The sequence below is a fragment of the Prionailurus viverrinus genome, chromosome C2 (genome assembly GCF_022837055.1).
Source record: "Prionailurus viverrinus isolate Anna chromosome C2, UM_Priviv_1.0, whole genome shotgun sequence".
NCBI classification, from domain to species: domain Eukaryota; kingdom Metazoa; phylum Chordata; class Mammalia; order Carnivora; family Felidae; genus Prionailurus; species Prionailurus viverrinus.
The window spans coordinates 84,160,428-84,185,918 of NC_062569.1; the positions used below are offsets into that span (position 1 = coordinate 84,160,428).

General features: G+C 40.8%; 2 protein-coding genes across 2 annotated transcripts in view; one reads left to right on the plus strand and one right to left on the minus strand.

The window, feature by feature from the left end:
- The window catches only part of LOC125175770 (phospholipase A and acyltransferase 1), a 76,261-nt gene extending 71,188 nt beyond the window's left edge, over positions 1-5,073 (plus strand). Inside the window, exon 4 of the mRNA XM_047876602.1 lies at positions 4,709-5,073. Coding sequence (XP_047732558.1) covers positions 4,709-4,735 — 27 coding nt within the window. The 3' untranslated portion in view covers positions 4,736-5,073. The remainder of the gene's footprint in view (positions 1-4,708) is intronic.
- LOC125175769 (probable cation-transporting ATPase 13A5) overlaps positions 1-25,491 on the minus strand; it is a 119,365-nt gene that overhangs the window by 44,861 nt on the left and 49,013 nt on the right. The window contains 7 exon segments of the mRNA XM_047876599.1: positions 535-685; positions 2,267-2,328; positions 6,284-6,472; positions 9,202-9,359; positions 11,534-11,704; positions 18,883-19,011; positions 19,832-19,904. Of these exon segments, the coding sequence (XP_047732555.1) occupies positions 535-685; positions 2,267-2,328; positions 6,284-6,472; positions 9,202-9,359; positions 11,534-11,704; positions 18,883-19,011; positions 19,832-19,904 (933 nt within the window).

The window sequence follows — 25,491 nt, forward strand, 5'->3', positions numbered from 1 at the left end:
TGTGGCCATTTATATTTAAATTGATTAAAGTGAATAAAATTGAAAAATTCAGTCCTTGGTTGCATAGCCAAATTTTAAGTACTCGATAACCACATGTCGCCGGCTAGTGGCTACTCTACTGAATAGCACTGCTTTAGACCACTGTTTCTCTGTGAGTGTTACCGACAATGTACCACGTTTTGGCCTGTCAAGGTTTTGTGGTCAAGAAGGTTTGGTAAATGCTGCTTATCCTATTCCTTCTTGAATATTCACAATGCACCACAGTATACTAAAGAAATCTGGTAGTCAAGAAATCAATTTTACTTTCTTAAAACAGCAGGTTCCCAAACGATTTGATCACAGAACCTTATTTCAAGCTGCACTCATTAACAGAGTTCTTGGGAGCAGATACTGGGAAATTCAGGTAGAGTCAAACCTTCCTTCAATGTTGTTACAAATCTTCTCTGAGCTTCAAAGTTAGAAAACTTTTCCACTTTCAGTAAGGATTTCTTCAAGCTGTTCTCATTTAGCCAAAACAAGAAACTATCATCTTACCCAGGCAGTGCCCTCAAACATTTTGAGGTCCAGTGGGTCTCCTTGGATGGTCCCATTGAGAAGGATCAGAGAGTGGCAGCTGGTCATGGCAGCACACAGCGGGCCCCATGGCAAAGCCTTGCCTGAGGCAAAGCTATTCACTTCCTGAAAACTGGGAGAGAAGATGATTAAGAAATGAAAGTCTTCAACAAAATCATTTTACACACTCTGCCCCTTAAATCCTGCCAACACAGAGTTTCAATAATGCTTAACCTTTATGTTCAAATCCTTCCAGAGCTCCTCATGCCCCGTATGATAAAGTCTAAGTGCCTGGATATAATCACAGAGACTTCTGTCAGGTTACTTGAGGTCAGTGCCTAGGGTGGCAGTAAGCTCAGAGCCTGCAGCCTGCTTCAGAATCTGTCTCCCTCTCTCTCCACTCCTCCCCCCTCATGCTCTCTCTCTCAAAAATAAACATTAAAAAATTTTAAAATAAAAGAAAAGCACACCTGGACTCTGAAATATTTCTCATGACTCAGTCCTTTGCCCTATTTCTAGAAACTCCTGGCATAGATATCCAGCATCTCATTTTCCTTTATGATGGTAGACTGGTACAGTTTACCATTCTCATTTCCCATCTAATAGCCAAATGATAATTGTAGACAGTGGTTTCTACACCCTGAAAACCTGAGCATTTGGGGAAAGGAAAAGAGAGGAGGGGTGAAAACTCTAAGCATCCTATTCCCCTTTCACTGGTCTGGCCAATAGAAGACAAAGCAGTGCCTGTCTGGACAAAAGCTTGGCCCGGCCATCTGAGCAGCCAGGAGCTGAACCACATGAGTAGGGTTGAACCCAAGTATTTTCTGCAACACCGCACTGCCTGTTTGCTGTTATCTCGTGCCAGAGCTGTGCTTGGCCCCATCACTGTGCTGGAGAGCCCCTGCATGACTCAATGACAGAGTCTCAACCACTGTTTAGAACCAAAGGGGGATATCTAGAGCTGAAGAGTCAAGGCATCTTGTACTTAGACCGAGGGGGCAGATCTCACCCCTGTGGGGAAGGGGAGCTAGGGCCCTCTCCTCACTATCCATTCTGGGGTAGCATCTCTGTGATTGTTCTCCCCTCTCCTGTAGCCAGCTTTTCACCTGTGTCTGTAAAAATGGCAGCCATATACCCTTTAACATTCTATCTCAAGTGTTATCTTTGTCAGGTGTTTTTCCTCATTCTGTTCATTTCCAAAATTATTTTCGACCTTTTATCCACTATGTTATTCCAAAATCCAAGACTGTGTATTATATCAATCACTATTATTTTTTCTTCTCTCTTCTGATATGTGTGCCTTAATCATAGCTCTTTCCATGGACTGCATTATGCGTAGAAGATGAATGCATTTGTGCCTTTCAATCCCATGCGATGTGAGCTACATGAGGGAAGGGAGGGAACTCTTCCTTTCTGGACTCCCCCCCCCCCACCACCCCGCCCAGTCCAATAACCACCAGCAAATCTTTGTGGTTTTTAATTAAGTACAGTTATGATTTCACCCTTTGCTCCTCTTTTTTATTCATTCAGCTTCTTATTCAGTTCGTTCTATTTTTTCATGTGGAGTTTGAAGGCCTATTTTCCCCATCTGATTCTGAACTTAGAACCCATTTAATTTAACAAGTTAGAATAATTGGGACACCAGAAGGATGGACTTGAATAGCACCAAGGTAGCTACACCAATCCCACATCCCATCTTCACTGAAGTGCTTACCAGTTGTCAGCAGTAGGGACAGCCCCCCAGAGGTCCAGCCCATCTTCCGTAAGAGTGCCAGTCTGGAAGAAGTTAGAATTGGTATTAGCATAAGATTTAGAACTTTTGATTATATCATGATTTAAACAAAACCCAACTTCCTAAAACATTAAAGTAGATCTAGTTGTCCAAAGTCCTTGTTTGTAAGCATTAAATTTTGGTTTTTTTATTATTTTTTAAAATATGTTTTTAATGTTTATTTTTGACAGAGAGAGCAAGCATGTGTGCATGCCTTGAGTGGGGGGGGGGGGCAGGGCAGAGAGAGAGGGAAACAGAGGATCCAAAGCAGACTCTATGCTGACAGCAGTGAGCTTGATGCTGGGCTCAAACTGTGAGACCATGACATGAGCCAGTCAGACGCTTAACCAACTGAGCCACTCAGGCACTCTTGCAAGCATTAAATTTTAAATCAGAGAAGGGTACCTGAAGGAAGAATTCAGCAGGTGACAAATGATTCCTGAAAAGACTGTGTCGATAATGAAATGATTCTAGATACCAATCTAGATATCTAGATAACAAACGATTCTAGATAACAATCAAATGTTAGTGTTTTGCTTTTGTGTGTTTATTTTTGCACTTGCTGTTGTTAAATGAGAAGCATTTAGTGAATGGAAATCCAATAAGGACTAGTACGAGTTTGACTTTATAGTTGGCACCTGCTATCTTTCTAAAGCAGAGTTCAGAATTTTTCTTTCTTTTTAAGACTGATTAGTTCATAGTCTGCCATCTGGCTCACAGCAATTTTCTAAAATATGGGTGACATGATGACTGTCCGGATTGATAATGAAATGTTGATAAAAAGGGCTTTGAGAATTTAGAGAGAAATGAAGTGCTAATAATAAATACTCATTAATGCCCATGAATGGGTTTTATTGTTAGATCAAGAGGAAAATGGTTGGGAGATTTGATTTGCTATATTATGGGAGAGTATTTATCACATAATGTAACAAAGAAAGCAACATGGAACTAAGTACTATGACAGCACTTTGAATTTGCTTATTGCTTCATAGCCCACCATTAATTACAGACCCCGGTGTCTTTATGCAAGAGGCCAACACCCAGTCAGAGTAACCATGTGGCTCCCACTACTTCAGCGTTGTCAAGGCTGAGCAGAACGTTCCCAAGTGCTGGGGTGTATCCCTTTTCAATACTGACACCCAGGTCTCTGTCATTCTTTTTACAGTCATTTCTGTATAAGACACTGAATTTTCTAGCTTCCTATCAAATGACATTTCTTTCATTACAGCACATTAAATTGGCATAACGCTTTATGATGAAGTGCTTACAATGCTTCTAATTCTTACAATCGACTAAATAGGGAAGGGACATTCTCAGGTTAGAAGTTAAAGGAGCAGCCTCAAGGTCCAGTGGCTTGCAGGTTGGAGAGAAAGAACCAGAATCTGGCCCATCTAGAATCTCCCTCTAGATGACAAATGTTAAATAAATTTTGCAAAGCATGCAGAAAGACAAAACCCATACTGGACTTCCAATTAAGGAATGAAGGATTCTTTGTTTCATTCATTTATTTGGGCTTCACAGAAAGCTAACATGCTTTGTGTGAGTTACTCCTTGAAGAACAATAGAAAAAAACCTATTTGCTTCATTTCCCTCCTGCATTTTATGAGGGTTCCAACCTGTGTGTTTAGATTCCAAATCCTCTTGAGTTATTCCATTTCAAAAAGAGTTAACAGCTTAATTCAAACTGAAATGTTTCCCTGATGATCAGATTATATTTTTACACATCAATATTTTGAACATGAAAACAGAGATTATATGGCAGCAAACAGAAATGGGACCGTGTCATTTCTCTATGTGAAAATGATTCTTATACTATAAAACTAGCCATGAACAGAAAGAAAACTATAGTTACAGTTGTAAAGGGAATAAGACAGAAAGAGCCAATTTCTTAGCATAAATACTAGCCCAGGCTTGGGCTGAGCTGAATAGAAAAGAGAGAACTGTTTTAGAGAACTTAGACCAACATAAACTAGAAATATATGGGAATAAGAAGCACATGGTGAATGTCTTCTAAGTGGAAATAAAAGTAGATGGGGACCTCGATTAATTGTGGGGTGCTTCATTCCAACACCATATTGGTAGAGTTTTACAATGTACAAGCTGGAAAGGCACCGAGACATCATTGGAGTTCAAATTTCTCTTGATTTCTCATTTTGCCGATTCCCAACCCAGTGTTTTTTGCACTATGATATGTTGTCATGCCACTGGGGTTTGGCCAAGCGTGCTGAGGAACAGTTCCTCAGTTGGTCTAGCAAAGGAGCACATGAGGACGTGGAGGGGAAAAGCTTTGTATGAGACGTAAAATGAACAACTGGAAAAATTAGTTTTAGAATAAGACAAATATGTAATGAACCTAACTTTATAAATCTCCCTCTTATATTACAGGCACGAGGGAGGCTGCTGGGTAAATAATGGGAATCCCTACCAGAAAACTTCCAAGGCCGTGGAACTAAAAGAAGCTACTGTTAACCCTAGTGGTTAACTTGTGGAGTGGTGATTGAGGGTTTTCTTTGCCAGAGGAAACTCAGCCAGAATAGAATGGAACTAATTTTAGGGCTGAGCTGCTTCCAGTGTGGAGCCAAGACTTGTCAAGCCTACTCATGGTGTCTCTCCAGTTTGTCCTATACTCTCCATTCTTGCCCTCCTTGCTTAGGACAATGACCCATCTCTTCAGTCTTCCCTAGATAGCTTCCTGTCTCAGTCCTACCTCCCTTCTGTTCCTTCTCACCAATTACCCTCGATGGAATAAACAAAACACACCTATAAAAACGTCTTTGATCGTCTTTTAAAAAAATGGTACGGTTCCCATTCTCCTTCACAAGGCCCCACTTCTTAGCTTGACACATCAGGCCCTGAGCAATTGGGCTCTTCCTCTCCAGCTACATTCCCTACCACACAGCCCCTGTTGTAGCCACACCCACATGCCACAGGCCATGACATCCCTGTGCTTCTGAACTGCTCATCTCTGAGCCCATTCTATCTAACAAGCAAAGCCACAGCTCAGCGGTGACCTCCCATCCATGGCAGGTAACTTAACTTCGATGCTTTTCCATGCCTCTTTGAGCATGCATTTCACTGCATTATCATGGTTTACACTTCCATTGTACCTGCTTCCTCAGCTAAGTCACGAGCTTCTCCAGAGCAAGGACCCTCTTATTAATGGGACTCTTGGCCAAGGTAGGTTAATTAAAAAGTGTCAAAGCCTTAATTAATTATTCTAATACAAAGTGAAGACATGGAGGGACCGGCCAGGCCCACTGTGTTACAACAATTAAATTGGCCTGCCCAAGCAGAGGGCAGGATCTGAACTGCAGGTGGATGAGGCTGAGGCCCCTCCAGAGGGACACAGGACCCCCACAGGAGAGTCACAGAAAAAGGTTTTAGACCTGTCCCAGAGCAGCAATCCTTCCCATTTGGACATACTTCTCCCCTGCTACCTCCAGAACCCTAAGCAGTTACAGGACAACATTCTTCTAGTCCTGAGTCCTGATAACCTGGGGGTCAAAGGAGAAAGGAGGGACTGAGTGCATTAACACAGGCACTGTCCCCTCCCTCCCTTTCCTTAAAAGAAGCAGAGGAGAAAAATGGAATATTTTCAAGTAAGCACAGGACAAAGTATTTCAGGGAAGAGAAATGTTCCTCACAATTTTTTTTGCCTGAAAAAGCCAGTCAGTCATAGAAGTTATTACAATAAGAGATGTTTTGAAACCCAATACAGACACAAAAATATTAAATTTCATAGGGAAGAAATTTATGATGTGATATAGCTAAACCACTTCCTTAGGACTCTGTACAGTGGGCTTGTAGAGCATGGTCTCACACTAGCCCACTGTGTGACCTTCCCTGGCCTCAGTGTTCCTATATGTAAAATGAGAGCAGTGAACCAGGCATTCTTGGAGGCCTTTCCCAGCTCTGCTCTGCCTTGAAATCAACCTCCAACCAGGAAAGTTTAGATCATACTTTGTCAAAGCACACGAGGTTTATTTGTCCACACATATTGATTCTCTGTGGGGAAATACAGAAGATTTTCTTTTTCTTCAGCCTCTTTTGTGCATACACGATTCCTGTGGTCAGGGCAGCTGGTAGCACAGGAGGGACAGTCACGGTGAGGAGAAGCAGGGCCATGGTTGCCGTGTCTCTTGGAGAAACCTAGGGAGGGAGGGACATAGAGGTTAGCCTAGCAGCACAGGGCGGCACCCTTTCTAGCACCATCTCCTGCAGCACTCCAAGAGTTCTAGAAGCTCAAAATATTTAAAGAGAGCTGCTCTCTCCGTGAGGCAGAGAGATCTCTTGGGTGTGCTTAAGGAACAGACAAGTTGTCTCCCATTGTGCACAAAAGAAACTCTGATCCCTTTTCTATGTCCACCCTGCCCTTTTTGACTCTGTTTCTCTTCGCTTGGCATTCCCTCCACTCAGAGTACCATCCTTCCTCTGCTCATCATAACACACCCTCTTAGACTCCCCAGGCACTGAGACCGTTTTTGAGTTGTAACATTTCACACACGGGCTTGACAGTTGGGTGATAAATCTCCCCCAGTCGCTTCCAAACCGCTTGGGTGCAGCAGCTGTGGCTTATACGTCTTTTAAGTCCTTTGCAAGTTCATCTTATTCATCTCTAGATATAGAGCCTAGCACAGTTTCTGACACAGGAACTATTAAATGAATGGTAACCTGATAAAAATGATGACCAAGTGTCTGCTAAAGGAAAGTCCATAGTAAAAACAGCTTGTTCTCACTGCACACATTCTGGGGCGAGAGCTGGATTAGGCTACATAAATGATTTAGTTACTCCTCACAACAATCTTAGGAGGTAAACACTGTTATTTTCTCCATTTAACAGATAAAGAAACCAAGGTTTAAAAAATTAAAATAACTTCCCCAAGCCATCTGCTAGTTAAATGGTGAGGATCTGAACCCTAGGCTGTCCCACTCGGGGGGCACAAATATGTGACCAGTGTCTTATAGTATCCAGTCAATTCTCATAGAGTCAAGATCCCAGGCGGGTCCACAGAAATTCACATGGCTGATAAGAATGGGGCCAAGATCAAATCACAGCATGGCTTGTTTTATTTTTCACCTTCTCTAGATATTAATGGCCTTACCCTAGATTTTTATGAAATTAACCATAATTTTAGCCACTAAAGTCCTCTTCTGAGTACTGGAAATACAGATTCAAGTTCAATATCAAAGGCTGCCAGATACATCATTGGTCCGATCTCAGATTGTCACAAAATCCAGCGTTCTCTGTTTTCCCAACCACGGCCACAAAGTGTTGACCCTGAGGACTCAGCTCTGTCTATTCCTGAGACAGTGCAGATGGAGGAAGCCAGCAGGGTCACAGGTTATGACCCACAAGAAGGTGGGATCTACAATTAGTATCGCTGCTTTGGTGTGTATTGGATGTTGAGTCCTACCCGGGAAACCTTCATTCCTAATCACTGTGGGTGCTTCCTGGTCCACAGAAGAGGGCCTTGTGTTTGTTTTCCTGCTCAATGTTCCTGCTCCCCAGATGAAACTGGCACAGTGCCTCAAGTTCCAGTCTCACTTGCTTTAACAGTCTGCCCAGCTCTTTCCAGGGTCCATTCTAAGGGTGCCAATATGCCCTGGCCTCCTTTGCCTTTGCCTGACCTAGAAATGTTGCCTGAAGGCTTATATCAGACTGAAATGACTACCCAGAGCTCAAGTACGAGCGTGAACATTGCCTGGAAATTCTCGTCACTCTGTCCATCAATATTTACCCCTCTCCCCGACAACACACACATAGAATGCACTAAATTTGGGCATTGTAATTAAGTCACCCATACCCAGTTTCATACCTATGTTTGGACCCTTTTATTTACATTTTTTTTTCTTCTTCCCAATGAGCCCACATTGCTAACATCCCAGTATGTCTTAAAGAAGAGATTGCACAGTTCACAAAAGAATCACAGTCTCAGGACCAGAAAGGACCTCAGAGGTCATTTGTGAGAACCCTTCCTTCAGCCGTCACAACTATTAAGAGAAATGTTCAAACAAACCAAAACCAGACCACTATGAAGTTTAAAAGGAAGTGGGGATCCGTGCAGCATACAGTTCTGTAAAAGTGGACAGTCAGTTCTATTTTAGAACCTAACAGAACATAGAAAAACTCACTGGGTACATGGTATGTTGGGTATGCCTTAGACAATGTACACACTCAAATATCTCAGCATTCTCAAATAATCCAAATTTCTAGGCACGGCATTCAAGAACCCCTTCAATGTGACCCATTTTACCTTGCTAGACTTAATCTCTCAGTTGCTTGCTGGTTCCAGAAGACCCATCTGCATTTCTTCCTTTGTCCTTTTCTCACTCCAACTAGCATGCCCTTTCTCCTCCCTGATCTGATTGACTAAATCCTCTCCATTCTATCAGACTTGAGAAACACCTATTTCCTCTGAGGATGTTTGGGCTTCGGTATTACCAATGCCACACATGAAGTGACCTCTTATTCGCATCCAAGTGGTGAAAGAAGTCATGAACTTTGCAACTTTTCATAGCTGTGCCATCCAATACAATTTTCACTAGCTACATATGGTGACTTGAATTTAAATTAACTAAATAATCAAATCACTAAATTACTTAAATTAATTAAAAATAATTAAAATGAAGTAAAACTGAAAATTCATTTCCTTGGTCACACTAGCCACGGTTCAAGTGTTCAATAAGCACATGTGGTTAAGGGCTACCAAATTGGACCATGTAGGTATAGAATAGTTCCATCATCTAAGAAAGTTCTATTGGACAGAACTGATCCACAGAATGATGGGGCTAAGAGATAACCTTATCCAACCCTTTTGAGTTAGGTGAGGATCCTTGAAAAAGCTATGTCATTAAAAAGCCTTACCCCCAGTACTTACTCCATGGTACATATATACACCAAGGGCATAGAAGAAACCCACAATGCCAAGGAAGGCCAGGAACACTATAAACTTGAAGGCATCATTGTATAGCTTGAAGTTCAGAGGTCGGGGATAGAGGATGGATCTCACCAAGTCCCCTTTGGCAGTATTGTAACCTGCATGAAGGTAATCACAGGTGGAGTAAGTTCCCTTAATACAGTTTATCACGAAACCCAAAATGATTTGCATTGAATTAAGGATTGGTTAATAGTGTCATTTGAATATGGAATGAAGACATCACTGCAAACAGTATATTTACATTTATTATCCCTACAAGTCACTAGGAACAATAAGTGGTATTCACTTAACCTTGTTCAATTTCTCTTGCTCTGGAAGTCAGTGCTACAACGGCTCACACAGTGAAGCTCCTCACTCATGCATAAGATTGAGGAAAAGAAGACTGAGGACTGACAGACACAGTCACCAGAGAAGATGAGCTGCTAAGAGAAGACAATAAAGCTCAAGTATATGTTGAAAATAATAGAAAATGAAGACAAAAGGAAAGCACAAAACAAGTAATTTCTTAAACACATATACCTCTGATCATGTCGTTCTTATGCCCAAACACCTTCCAGAACCCCTGTTTTTTTTTGCAATAAAGTTAAAATTTCTAGGCACGGCATTCTAGATCCTGTCAACCTCAGTATACTCCTATGTTGCTAGACTTATCTCTTTACTGCTCCCTTCTCTCAGAAAACCCCAAGACAGTCTTTCTTTTGTGTTTTGCAGAAATAGATTAGCATTTTTTTTAGCTTTCTGCTAGGACTGGCTAAATCTTTCCCATCCTATCAGGCTTGGCTCAAAATGCCGCCTCATCAAATAAATATTTCCAGAGTTCTACTCCCACACTTCCTATCAAAAGTAATTTCTCCCCCTCTTTGGGGTCCCTGTAACACTTAATCATGTGACATCTATCATTGCTCTGTGTTTAGTTAGCTCTAACTCCACACTGTTTCCTGCACCAGACCACAATCCTCTTTAAGGGCAAGGAATGTCTCCTAATTTTTTTCTTTAGCCCTCAGGGCATGGCACTTAGTAGATCTTCATTAAAACCTAAGTTATTGGCAACAAAAGGGGGGCTACTAGATATGAACCACTGTTGTATGAAACATGCCTTAATCCCACTGCTTGGTAAACATATAGTCTCCTCAAACATGGCTTTGTAGGCTTTGGAGAAAAAGAGCAGAGTTTTCTCTAGCTTGTTGCCTCAGCATTTTACAAGCTCAGATAAGGTGGTTCCCATGATTTCCATTCATTAGCTCATGCCCACTGACCCCTTTGAAGCAAAACTTGATATTTTTAATTTAAAAAAATCAGGTAGAACAATTGAATCATAGGCTAACACATAGAGACAACAAAGTGCAAGGTGGGTTTTGGATCTGTGCATATGTGGGCTGGCAGAAACACAGGTCAGGGGTAGTGTTGGCTGTGTGATGTCCTGTGAAAGACCGGGAGTAAGATTAGTAGTCTTGAAAACTTTTTGAGCATGGTGTGTGTAAACTGCTTCAAAATCTGCTTTAGAAATATGACTTGGTGGCAGATCCAGGGGGAGGTGGAACAAAAGACAAGGCAAAGTATTTGAGGCAAAAGCTGAAAGGGAACAGTCAAGAGAATATTTTTGTTGCAATGGTTAGACAGGAGATGATGAAAGGCCTGGACAAAACACCAACTGTGGGGATGAAGGAAAGGGAGACAAGACTCAGGAGGTATTTGTAGAATTGACAGGATGTGGTGTCCTACTTGGTACGGGAGAAAGTGGGAAGCTAAAGGTGATGTGGACAGACCGGCTAGATGGTGATGCTGTCGACAGAAAGAGGAGGCTAAGTCCTTTCGATGCCTTGACTTTGAAGTGTCTGTAGGGAACCCAGAGGGAGGCATCCAGCAGGGACCTGGAAATAACAGCCCAGCAAGCAGCAGTTTGAAAGGAGAAAGTCCTCAAGTGATAATGGTTGGAACTTTTTTTTTGGGAATCACTTAGAGTTGGTATAGAGGGAAAAGGAAAGAAGCCGGGGGACATAAAAAACAAACAAACAAGAACACAGTCTTGCCTTTGAGGCAATGTATTTCATCTCTGTATCATCAATGTATTTCATCTTAGACAAGGGTTTTAACAATGAACCAGTGAGGTTGGAAATGGTGGCAACTTAGAATAAATAAGGATCTGACTAGAAACAAGTATGACTGTTATTACCAGAAGGTGGCAAACTCCATAATCCTAAGCCAAATTTCCCCAATCCAACTCCCCCACCTCTAAGCAGGGACTACATTTACAAAAGTGGAATCTACTAACCTGTTTGCAAAACAACTGCTCTCACTGGCCCCTGCCCAGACGGCTTGACCTGGATAACCTCTGTCCCGCAGAAAAGGACATGTTTCCGATAGTCCTCCGAGCTGTGGGATTTCCAGGCCACGGTGTTCTCCGTATAGGGCAGTGGCGTCTTTGTGACAGGTATGCTTTCTCCTAAAGAAGATTGTATTTTGTTGATTCTGTGTGAACTCAGGTAGTTATTCAGAGCTGGTGCTTGACACTTTTGAGAAAGTATACAAACCATAGCTATTCAGGTCTTAATGCCCATTTCCTGGGTCAGATGATTTCTCAAGGATGCTGGCAAAGCAAGCAGTGGTATACTTGGCTATATTTTACATATTTATTTAAAGTCCACCTATATTTTCCATACCTGGTCTGCATGGTTTGCTGTTGTAATTTAAAAAGCAGGCCATTTTAACAAAGATAGTTGTCACCTAATTGTCCCCTCAAGTGTTCTGTAAGCCCTAATTTATGCTAGGTAATTAAGGAGCTATAAAGCAAGTATATAGCTATTGTTATTTGCCTTTCATTTATTTGTTTATCAACCCATTCATCCATTCACTTGACAAATATTTTTAAGTGCTTATTTTGTGCCAGGCACTGTTCTAGGTGCTTAAAATAATGAACAAGACAGAAATCCTGCCCTCAGAAAGCCCAGGGAGTCAAGCCAGTAAATAGCAGTAAATAAATGATTAAAGTACCATAAAGTAAGGATTTGGGTAGTATTACTGGGTGATCTGAAGATCTAACCCAAGCAGAGGACCAGGAAACATTTCCAGAACAACTAATAAATGACAACTCAAAAGGAAATGAGGCCAACTAGATCGAGGAAAGGAAATTGTTCTTGGAAGAAGTGAGAGAAAGATCATGCTGTGCCCTGGGCACTAAAAATGGTTGAGAATGTTTGGGACATTGAGTGTAAGGGTAGAGGTAAGCAGTCCTAGAAGTACAGAGATGAATGAGAAATTATGCCTTCATAAAACCTCTTAAATGTTCTTCATGATCTCTGTGGAGCTTGCAGTGAAAGATAAAAACCAATATAACAAGACAGGGCCTCTCTTTTTTCTTTCTGGATGATCTCAGCTCCATTCTCATTAATACATAATTAATTAATTAACAATTAAAGTGTTAATTAACAATTAATTAAATAGCTAGATTGATAATGTCTAATCTTCATTTCCTCTCTCCTGTGCTTTTGTTCTGTTTCCCAATGGTGGGCTGTTCATCCCAACCTGGATATCCCACTAGCATCCCTAAGTCCACATACCTAAAATCCATACTAATATTTTGTTTAATTTTTATTTTACTTATTTTTGAGAGACAGAGTGGGGGAGGGTCAGAGAGAGAAGGAGAGAGAGAATCCCAAACAGGCTCTGCGCTGAAAGCCCAATGCGGGCCTTGAACTCACAAACCGGCAGATCATGACCTGAGCCACAATCAATAGTCAGATGCTTAACTGACTGAGCCATCCAGCCACCTCCGTACTAATATTTTTACCACTAAACATCCTCCTGACTTTTTCTTTGTGGTATCATCCTTTTGCTGAGTGACAGGTTTACAGTCTCGGAATCACCTTTGATTCCTCCTCTTCCCGTGCTCTGCCCTCTCATGGTCTGATTCCCCAATTCCTACTGCTTTTCTCCATGAGTATGTCTCACCAAGTAACTCTTGGACTCTTGCATTTGGGTCCCAAGGGCTTCACTAGCAATCACTATCTAGTGGTGGCTGCCTTACCAATGGATTACCTATAATTGTTTAGCTCCTTGACATGAAAACCATTTTAATAATAACAATTTGAGTCTATGGTAGAACTAATATTTCTTTTTTATGAAAAAGTATCTCACCCACAATATGCCTTGACCTCTTGAGTTGGAAAAGACCTCCAGTCCTTCCTCCGATGTGTCTCCTTTGCTATGAGGCTACTACTGCACTCACACACTCTTGATGCCGTATGGGTGGGGTTTTTCCCACAATGAGCAATTCCGTGACACTAGCTGGTTGTCCTACAATTCAATTCAATTCAACTCAATTCAATTCAATTCTGACACTGTCTACCTAGATATAGCATCAGATCCCACAGGTTAAGGACTCAGTCCCACAGGACTGCTCCCATGCCACCTCAGATGCTAATTGCAAATCCACATTGTCAACTGTGCTTCTGACTAATAAATCCGAGGTTCCCATAATCCCCTTCTTGTGTTCAATTAATTTGCTAGAGCAGCTTATAGAACTCAGGGAAATACTTACATTTACCAGTTTGTTAAAAGATCTGGTAAAGAATATAGGTAAATAGCCGGATGAAGAGATACATAGGGTAAGTTTGGGAGAGGTCTCAAGTGCAAACTCTTTTGGTGGATTTTCAAAGCCACCACAATCTGAGCATCACTGGCTCTTTTTCCTACACATTCCAGCTAATCTAGGCCACTTGCATATCCTATTATACATATATATATATGTATTTTTGATGGTACCATTCCTCTACTTCCCCTGATGGTGGGAAGACCCTGATGGTGGGTATTTAAGATACAAAGAAAATTAGCTCAGAGTTCAAAAGGATACATTTCAGAGATAAAAATAAAAGTGCTAATAACTTCCTCACTCCCAGATTTAAAAAGCATTAGAATGAATTTAAAATTCCATCAGTCTTTTGCTAACTGTTCAATTAGCAAAATAACATGTCATATTTCTAATTTGGAAATAGTATTCTATTGATTATAGTTACAAAATCTAGGTTCTATCTCTCCTAGGTAATAACTGGTGGCAAGGACTTTGACATATATAACTTTTTATATTCCTCATTTTCCTTGCTGGTATGTGATAGGTTGAAAAGACTTATTTTTGCTGAATGCCTGGATGAACTGAATAAAAACAATTGCCCAGGTTTTCCTATGATTGGTTTTTCAAAACTAGTTTTCTACATGGTGCATTTTTTATATCCTAAGGTGCAAGAAGCCATACAATTTTTATTAGTGATCTTGAATAATCTCAGGAAATTCCTTTAGCCAGGCATTGTCCTTAACTCATTGTCTTTAAAAATTATGATATTTAGCTTTTGTTTGATATTTAGCCTTTGTTTGGATTTACCACTTGTGTTCTAAGTGGCTTTGGAAAAGGGATAGGACATTTTGACAAATCATCATACCACATTGTTTTGAAATCTACCTTTGTGAAAGCAGATACTTAGAGATAATTTCTAATGTTTTTCTGCCTATGAATCACTGATTATTAATCCATTATATATTCATAGACTAATATTAGTGGATAGTTTCTGCACACACAACCAATGACATTCGTGGCAGGCAGACATTCAATCAACCAGGGATGGAAGCCATTTGGAGATAATGTTCCAAAGATAACATTGAAATCAGATATGATTTTACACAGAAATGACTTTCAAGTCTCTTTTACACTACTCACATATTAATAAGGAGCCTCATGCTTGGCCTTTCTTGGAATTTCAAGAAAGGGCAATTTGCCTACAAATCTATGGAGTTCTAAGAAGCCCGGAGAGTGTTTCACAAGGAAAACCATTCATCATCCACTTCACCTGGCTTCTGGGACCCGGAAGTCCTGGTGCTGTGAAGCGGGATTCTCTCCCTTGTCCCCAGTGAGCCAGTGCCTCTGCATGGAAGCAGTGTTTGAAATGCCATGCCCTTCTTTGTTTCTACTTCTGGGGCCATTAGACTGTGAGCTGTGTAAGGGCAGTGGCCATCTCTCATTTGTCTTGGTGACTCCAGCACACAACACAGTGCCTGGCGCAGAGGAGGCATTTCTGAACCTTTACTGAATAAGTGGATGGGCAAATGAATAACTGAAAGAAAAGGAGAAGTGAGAGACTGGAGGAAAGGAAAAAGGAAGAGGGAAAAGACTTATTAACTCATTATAAGCTTGTCGGACAGGATGTAAATGGGAAATCACCACTTAGGAAAATTTCTGTGTACCCAACTGGGATCTCTGCATACTTCCCCCCACCACACACACACGTTTCAAATACATCGCTGATTCTATGAGTAGAGGGAGAAGGAGGGGATTGTGGCAGAGTGAATGAATCCTGCCACTCTCTGCCATAATCACCTCTAAGAGAATGAGGGAGCAGTAGTTTCAAGCATAGGCTCCCAGGTCAAAAGGCCTGGGTTTGAGTGTTTCAGCTTCTTCATAGAATTTATAAGCATTGGAAATTTATGTCATTTACCTATTTTCATGTTTTCTTTGTCCCCACTAGAACATCACCTCTATGAAGACAGAATATTATCTGCCTTGTTCACTGTTGTATCCCTAGCACATAGTAGAGCATTCTGGAATAGGAGCTAATATACATTTGTGGAATGAATGAATGAATGAATGAACAAATGAATCCAAATAGCAACTCTACCACTTTTAAGCTGTGACTTTAGGCCAATTACTTATCCTTTCTGGCCCTCAGATTCTCCCACCTTATAGAGTCATAGGTTGAATGAAATAATATATGTAAAATATTAGCATAGTGCCTAATACATATAAGAAACAAGAAAAATTAGCTTTTGTGCCAAAAGAAAGTTTCCAGGCATTAACATAATTTCCCCCACAGTATTCCCTTTTGCCTCTTGACCACTTTATGAGGAGCTAGATCTTGAAGGAGCCCATTGCCTCCAGAGGCAGAAAGGATAGAGAAGTTGATAGCTGACTTCTGGGTTTTACACACCATTCGTAAGTTTGACCATGAATTTTAGAGACTACATGAGAATAAGAACAAAGCTGTCCCGTTCACCTGCCTTCCCTCCACTACTTTTCTAGCTACATAAAAATCCCTAGATTGGGAGTTGGAAGAAAATCCAAAAGAAGCTTAGATGTTGTGTGTACTTGAGAGAAGGGGCTGGCACAAAAGTAAGGTAAGGAAAGACCCTAGAAGTTTGTGAAAACAGAGCAAGAGGCATCAGTAAGCCTCGTTTTACAGGGAGATAGGCTTGGGACATTTTTCAAGCCCAGAGCAGAGTGGAAGCAACAGAAAGGAGGGGTGCCCTAGACCAGACCCACCTCCCCAGTGCCTTGCACAACTTCAAGTAGCCAGACTTGAGTCAGAAGACCTGCCAACTGGTGGGGACAACTGTCTGACTTGGACCAGATACTTTGCAACACTGCTTACTTTCAAGGATGGCAAGATTTGGAGCAAAAATTAAAAAGTAAGTGTAGTTATATGATTACGTTTCTTGCATAGTTGAGCTTATGGCAGTAGGACGAGGCTGAGAGGAGGATGAAGAAGGCCCTACAATGGATGTGTGTTATGGGCAGGACTACCCAGTGGAGAGAAAAAGGTGAGGAGGCACAAGAAATGTCAGCTCTGCTCCTCTTAGAATCTGCTTCCTCTTCACTCCGGTGACCCCTCACGTCTGGGAGCAAAAAATACCACCTCCAGCCCTGATACTGGCTAGCTGGGCAGTCTGGTCCCTTCTCACCTGCATTTCCTCATTTGTAAATTGGGCATTATAATAATTCCTAACTTGTTTATCCTATGATGAAGTGAGATATAAAAATTATTTATAAAACATTCATTGCTCTAAAGATGTTTGGAGTATTTGCTATTTCTCTTCTAAATAAAGACTTCTATATATATGAAAGACTGGTTTGCACATGGGACAAAAAAAAAAACAAAACCCAAAAAAACAAACAAACAAAAAAAACCTGAGTCACATTCTTGGACAAATGCTCGAGGAAGACATATGCAGTTTCAGGAATCTAAGCATAATCTTATTGTTCAATCAGGATCCTTTTTGCATATGTATACGTGAGTGGGCAGATCTGTGTAGACTATGTAATAAAGTATTTAGAGTATGATGGTCTTAGATCTTTCCAAAGAAAACAATGAGAAAGAAATACATTTCTGTTTTATGTGTCTGTCTCTAAAACGGATTTTTACCAGTACATAGTTTACACAGATATTAATGCTGGTGACCTTCTTTTTCTAGAAGTAGACCTAAGAAAAGCCACTCACTACTTAAGATCACTTTAGGTCAGTTTTGCACATTGAAAGGCAGCTTTGTTTGCCATCTCTACCATTTCTTTCTCTGAGTTTTCCTCAGAAGTAAGGCAAGAACCAAGCACCCCAGTCAGTAGACCCAGCGGAGTAAACACTGCGATCTCTCCTTCCCTTTTTTCTCACAGCCATGCTCTGTCACCAATGAGAGAAGCCATTCTTCACTGGCAGGCTACTGGGAAATGTGAGACAGTTGCTGTCTTTGGTTTAGGAGGCCAGTTTTTCTTGGGCTTGAGGTTTGCACGTTGGGTGCTATGGCAACATTCCGGATGAAAGATATCATCAGTATGCAAATCCTCCTCACTATCATTATAAGGCAGTTAGATTTCAACACACTAAAGGGGCATTTTGTAATTATATCGAGCATGGTTATGTTTACTACATTTCCTTGTCTCAATTTTAAATTAAGCAGACCCATTTTTAATGTGAAATCTGCTTGTGTTGAACAATTTAGGAATCAATGGTTCTCTTTACATTTAGGTGACGTTAAAAAGGTGTGTGTGTGTGTTTTCCTGTCTTTAGCAACTTGGGAACAGAAAAATACAACAATTTGTAAGCACGAAAGACACATACTTTCTATTTTTGTGTTGTATAGTTTCTTCTCTCATCATGATGTCCCATGTGTTTTGGTTTTGCCTAAAGAATATTTTATAAATAGTGCCCTACTAATTACACAAATTCAAGTGAACTTTACAAAGCGCAAATGAGAGCAAGGATGACAGTTCAAACCGTTGTTGCAAGAAAACTGGCTTTCTGCTTGGTCGGATCAACTGGAAACACAATTCTAAAGAATAGAATGTTACACCGACTTTCCTGAAGGTTCAACTCAATACTCTTCCAGCAAAAACTGGGGCTCTGTTTTCCATCTACAGAGAGCAGGGCTGTATAAAATCTCTGCATCCTGCCAATTATAAGAGTTGGTGGTTTCCAGTTGTGTTCTGTTTGGATAGGTGTGTAAACCATGCTCATGTTTATGAAGACATCGTGCATCAAGTAGTCTAACTCTCTCACCGTCCTCTGAACCAAAGGATCTTATTCACCCCACGCATCAGGAAATTAACCAATCACATATATTAGACTTTTCTTCTAATTTTGTATTTATTATCATTTGATTCTTATATTACGGGTATACCTTATATAAACGGGATACATTTTATCCCGTTTGCATTTATGGAGTCTTCACCTGCATGAATAGCCTAGCCGTGTCTACCTCACCTATCTTTCAATATCTTAATATCAGGCAGGTAAGGCTATGTTGATCTGCTTTGCTCTTGGCCGAGATGTTGGACAGGAAAGAAGCGGCTCCATGGCAATGGCCTACCTGTGAGCATGCCTTCAGTCACCACACAGCTTCCATCAATCAGGATAGCATCACATGGCAATAAAGTTTTTCCTGGAAGAATAAGAGTATCCCCAGGAACCAAGAGATGGGATTCCAGCTTCTGCAAACCTACACAACAAAGTTCCCGTGACTGGCTGACCTTTTCCTGTTTTTACTTAAGAATGGGGGAAGGGGAAAAAAATAAAAAAGTTACAGAGAGGGAGGGAGGCAAACCACAAGAGACTCTCCCATACTGAGAACAAACTGAGGGTTGATGGGGGTTGCAGGGGAGGGGAAAGTGGGTGATGGGCATTGAGGAGGGCACTTGTTGGGATGAGCACTCGGATGAAGACTGGGATGAGAACTGGGAGGAGGGCACTTGTTGGGATGAACCACCCAGCCAGTTTCTGCTACTCTGGGCTGCAGCTCCCTGCTCCTCACAGAGAGCCATGGTCACCCCAACCCAGGGTAAGTCAGAGCAAATACTGAGTCCAGTCAGCCATTTACAAGCATTCTTCGGGTCTGGATTCTGGATAACAGATTGAAGTGTTAGAATTCAAGGTCTGTTTGGGATCATTAGTTGGGGAAATCAAAACGCCTCAAGAAAGCTTACCCAGTAACATTCCAGTGAGTGAAATATGGGAAGGCAGAGGGAGTTGGAAGCAACTCAGACACTGGGTCAAAATGGTTCAATCAGGAGGAGGCATGCAAGGTACTCAGGGTACAAAATTCAGTGAGGTGCTCACCGTCTGGGTCCTGGAAAAGCAGGTCAGCGTTTGCCTGACCTTTCCTCCTTAAGTTTGTCATCTTAAAAGTCTTATTTACCTTACTTTAGCCTCCGTCCTGGGTTTCATCAGAAAAGGTTTTCTCAACTAATAATCAATAACAAATGGGACTGACTCCACTCTGAAATATCAGGATGCTGAAGGTGGCAGAACATATCACGTACCTTTGTCCTTTACCATGACTGTAACCTGGACTTTGTTGTGATCCTCCACAAGGTTGTGCAGCTTCACTGATTGCTACCAATTCAAAGTCAACATTTAAGTATCAGATAGTCCATAACCGGAAAACCACATGATCTCAATACTGCAAATACCAAGCCTGTCACACAGCAAAACCTCCTTGGGCAAAGGCTCAAGCTCTACTTTAGCGTTTCTGCTTCCTTGCCCCAATCCCTACCGCAGCCAACCCCCGACTTATAGCAACAAATATGGTAATTAGTTTAGTGCTATTTAAATTCCAGGACACATCATGCACAACCACTGTCCCCAAGGAGCAACGCTAAGTCCCCGAGGTTGTACTTCTTAAGGGCGCACGATGACACAAGGGAAGAACAAGACCATGAACAGATTAGGTTACCTCTCGGTACCCGTTTCCTTGTCTTTAAAACAACAAAAATGAATTTGATCTTTCCATTGTAAAAGCCTGGGAATATTTGAGTTATGTTTTGATTTTACGTGGAATTTTATCCCCTCCTTTACAAACTGGTGGATTTTCCCATTGGGTCAGTCTGGAGACTGAAGCCACGATGCTCCAGAACCCTAGTGCTTCCCCTTAGGCATTATTCAGCTTAGTTAACTCCCTTTTCCTCATCTGAAAGTGGAGATATTAACAGTACCTCTTCTAGAGGGTTTTCAAAATTTAAGTAATGCTTCTCTTAGTTATCCCTTTGGATATTACTCATTACGATGGTAAGAGCTCAGCAAGGGTTAATGATTAATAAGAAAGTTGCTGTTGGAAAAACAGCATTGTTTTGTCTAAAGCATCCCCTTGGAAGATTTGCTTAGGGTGGAATTCACTGAGATACCACCCTGTGCTAAGTGGAGGAAATGGAAGCAGCCTGGAGAAGCGAAGGCAGCATCTACTGGGATAACTCAGGAGACAGGAAGGCAGAAGAGTAAGGACAAATTGTCCACACAGTTCCATACACTGACTGTAGGCGACGCCATTGGCAGGGGCATCCCTGGAAGGCACTGCCTCCTGTATGGACGTCACTTACTTGGATACTTCTAAGTAGAAGAGATCTGAATACCGTCAACAGTACTTTAAACATAGCTTAACCTAATTCAAGTATAAAACTTTCCCTTTTAGATGATAGGGTAAATTATTTTTATCTGCCCTCTTGATGATTTTTAAGGTAGCCAATGTCACTAGATAAACATTACACACAATTACACAATTTTCCTCTTGAGAGAAATTAATAAATTTGGTGTTTCTATTTATACAGAACAATTTATTATTTACTCCATTTTCTTAGGAAAGGCAACACTTCAATCATTTGGACCAACTGAGTGGAAGAAATGGTACTGCTGTTTGTTAGGTACATAGTCATTGCCCTAACTTGACTTTCTGAGGCTTGCCTATTGGGGCATCCATTTTACTGATGGGTAATAGCGAGAAAGTCAGCGTGGTTCTGGGACAAGAACACTGGATTCATTCAGGACTCCTGAGTCGTGGGTCAAGTTTACCCACTAACCAGCCATGTACCTGTATATAAGAAATTTCACTTTATGTTACTTGTTCTTTCTGTAAACAAATGACATTGAATTGAATCATTTTCAAGCTCCTTCAAAACTCAACATGTCTGATACGGATATGTTTTGCATATCAGAGATTTAGTCAAAGCCCCTAAGACTTCATAGAGGAAATAACCTGGGGTTTATAAATGGCTCACAGTATTATTATTATTAGACAGTTTAAAACAGTAAGCAACTACTACGTGCCAGGCACTGTTGTAAGCACTTGAAATGTATTGCTTGATTTTTTTTCCTCCTCAAAATAATCCTATGATGATGTTATTGTCTCCAATGTACATATAGCAAAATAAAACGACCAAAAAGAAACAAAAAACAAAAAACAAAAAACAAAAACAAGCCAGGGTCGGGGCGCCTGGGTGGCGCAGTCGGTTAAGCGTCCGACTTCAACCAGGTCACGATCTCGCGGTCCGTGAGTTCAAGCCCCGCGTCAGGCTCTGGGCTGATGGCTCAGAGCCTGGAGCCTGTTTCCGATTCTGTGTCTCCCTCTCTCTCTGCCCCTCCCCCGTTCATGCTTTGTCTCTCTCTGTCCCAAAAATAAATAAACGTTGAAAAAAAAATTTAAAAAAACAAGCCAGGGTCTTGGAAATGTTAAAGTAACTTGTCTTCACTCATTTACTTACTAAGTATTAAGATTGTCAGTAAAACCTGGGTTTATCTGACTCTAAAGCCTTTTCTGTTGATGAATATGTTCCCCTAAAGTGCTTGAAAATAGTTTTTTTCCTTTAAGAAGATAAATAACCTTCCTTTGTTATAAATTTCTTTAAGTTACTTTCTTGCTTAGCAAACTCTTCTAGTCACTGCCATGAGAATTTCACCCTAGCTTAAGAGGATGATAATCGACACATTTGGAAGTGGCAAAGTATAAGTTCAAAATGCTCTAACTCTCAAAAATCATTATGGCATCAAGCTGGATTTATTCATCAGGTTTATCATTCTGCAAAACCTGCCATGCTTCCATGCCTTCGTTCAAGCTATTACCTGGAATGCTCACCCAGGTTTTCTACCAGCAAACTCCTAATCCTTCACATAAAGTCTGGCTCAAACGTCATCTCCACTCCATAAGTCTCTAACATCTCAGAAAGAATTCATTGTTCTGCTCCCTGTGTTTCCGCCTGTATTAGTGTATGACCAATTCCATTACAGCTGTTTTCTTGTCAGGTCTCCTGTGTGAGGCAGGTGGTTCAAAGAGCCAAACGCTCATCTATGTACCCCTGGAGTCTGTCACATAGTAGGCCCTCAGCAAATATTTACTTAATAGAACTGAATTATTCCACGTCTCCCAACAACACTGGAGAAGGATAATATAAGCCTCCTCTCTGAGCTAATGTACCCAGAAACTCTACAAACACAGGTTTCTATGACAACCAACCAGCTAGGAGAAAGCAGGTGCTATGATGCTTGCCGTGATTTGGAAGCTCGCTGCCTGATTTTCATTAGGCCCCCTCTGGTTTCTCCAGTCCCGGTTTAGTGGGACCAGGATCAGTTTCCAAGACTAATTTGCATATTGTTATTATTCCGGCATCTGTTGCTGTGTGTCCTTGTGTTTGCTGTGGCTGGATTTCCTCCAGAGATGAGTAATGAGGGCACTAACTCAGGTGTCTTTTGAGCCCAGCTCAGTGATGGCTAAAGGCAAGGCACCATGGGTCAGATACTCTCAGTGCTATTTCTAGCGGCCGCCTGTGGAGCCAGCAATAGAGTATGCAACACAGCTCAGTGTAAATACAGTTGAGTGCCAGCTCAATTTACACTCATACCTGCACCAAACTTGTTAGAAAGGGGCTGCCGAGGGTGTTTCTTGGCGTAGGCAAGGTTCCTCTCTCTTTGCTGCATGATTTGGGGCCACAGTAGATGCAGAAAGATAGTTTATTCCACTCCTGCAAACACCTCCCCTCTTGCAATTTTCAAAAGCTGTTATTTCTTTAGCATGATTTGTAAATGACGGTAGATGCTCCTTCCATTTCTAGCAGCCCCTTTCCCAAATATTTTCATAATAAAATTATCAATCGTTTACTGCTGCAAGGAAACTCATAGGTCTCTTTGAGATTTTGCTCCGTGGGACAGTGTGAAGTACTTGATGTAGAATCAGGAAACCCGGGGCTGGGATCTATAGCCACTATTACTGAGCAAGTCACTTCAGCTCCCTGATTGTCCCCATCCCTCCGTCTCAGGTGGTGGGAGGACACCACAACCACATGCGTATCATTTTAGGGGCTGCCATGCCCCACACAAGCACATCTGTCACAGACGGGGGAGCCCGTTACAAATTGTGCTAAAGAAATATTGATTGGTGAGCATTTGTGATTTAAACTGCAAAAATAGTTTCAGGAAACTGGCCCATTTTGTATAATGTTACAAGATCCCTTAGAGTTTGGGTCTGATAAGCCTTTGTTAACAAATATTAACTGCAAGGGCACCTGGGTGGCTCAGTCAGTTAACAGTCCGACTCTTGGTTTCGGCTCAGGTTATGATGTCACGGTTTTGTGGGTTCAAGTGCCCCATCAAGCTCTGTGCTGACAGCTTAGACTCTGCTTGGGATTCTCTGTATTTCTCTCTCTCTGTCCCTCCCCCCTCACACTGTCTCTCTCTCAAAATAAATCGATAAAACTTAAAAAAAAAACCCAAATATTAACTGCTAATGGAATTAATGTCTCCTTGTTAAAGCTTTTGCAGTTCTGCCATCAAGTGAAGTTCCCAGGTGAGTTACTATTTTAAACAAAGACATGTAGGGATTTTAAGATGTAGAACCTGAATATTTAAGATTCATTAAAGATTTTAAAATAAATATTGAGAAAATTACAAATAGAACAGAGCATGCCTACTTTTAGAAGAGAACTTGAGAAGCAAAACAAGAAACGCAGAAACCCAGAAAAAGAAACATATTTGACTGCACACATTTTAAAATATCTGACAAAAGTCAAGTCAGAGGAAAAATGATAGACTAAGAAATAAAACTTTTCCACGTGGATGATGGATATAAAGAGAAAATAAATAGAAAACAAAAATGCATATATTTATTGGAGGAAAATGTATCTAATCTCACTAATAATTAGTGGAATATAAATTAAAACATCATTGGGACACAATTTTCTAAAAACACATTAGACTGAAAAAAATTTAAACATCAATATATAACACTGGTGAGGATCTGGAGAAATGGATACTCTCATATGTTGCCGTTATTTTATTTAAGAAAATAATAAATATCGCAGGATCTATTAACATCCAAAATATACATATCTTTTGATTCAGCAACCTGGCTTTTGATTATTTTACTAAAAACAAATGCAAACACTCATATGTAAGGACACATCTATATTGTAGTTGTGTGTAATTCAGCATACCTGTGGTGGCAAAAATTGGAAAGGAAGCCCCCTATTTTCTAGAAATAAACGAATGGCTGAACAAATTATGATATACAATGGAATTTCACACCGTTAATTTTAAACGTGATCTAGAATTATTTATTTACTTGGTAGATGGCCGTTATATTTATTGTAAAGTGACAAATGCAAGTTCCAGATTAATGTACAAAGTATGTTCCTGTTTTATTAAAACAAATTAATAAATACATAAGTAAATCTCCACATAAACTTGTATTTCTCTGCATCTTATGGAGGAGAAAAAATGAAATATACATTTAGCTAATGATGACATAAATAAATAAATAAATAAATGTATTGGGGATCTTAGTGCTTGAATTTGTCTTTTGGTGGATTCCTCTGGAACAACAGCTCTTAAGCTTTTAGAATGCATGACAAGCACCTGTTATGAAACTGTGAAAAAGCACAGATTCCTCTTGTTGCCTTGGATATTTTGACTTAATGGGTCAGGAGCTTAGGAATCTTGACTAATTCTCTCTCTGAAACATTGCCCTCTAGAGTATTGAATCAAACCTGTTTTCTCTGTAACCCTTCCCAACTCTCACACAGGAATCTCTATATTTCTTTTCCGTTTCCTTAAAGACAGTTATACCTACGTTCCAAATGAAAAAAAAAAAATAGTGTAAAGGAACTTGAGGAGAGACTGAAATTTGTCATAAACATGTAGATGGGAAGTATATATTTAAGTC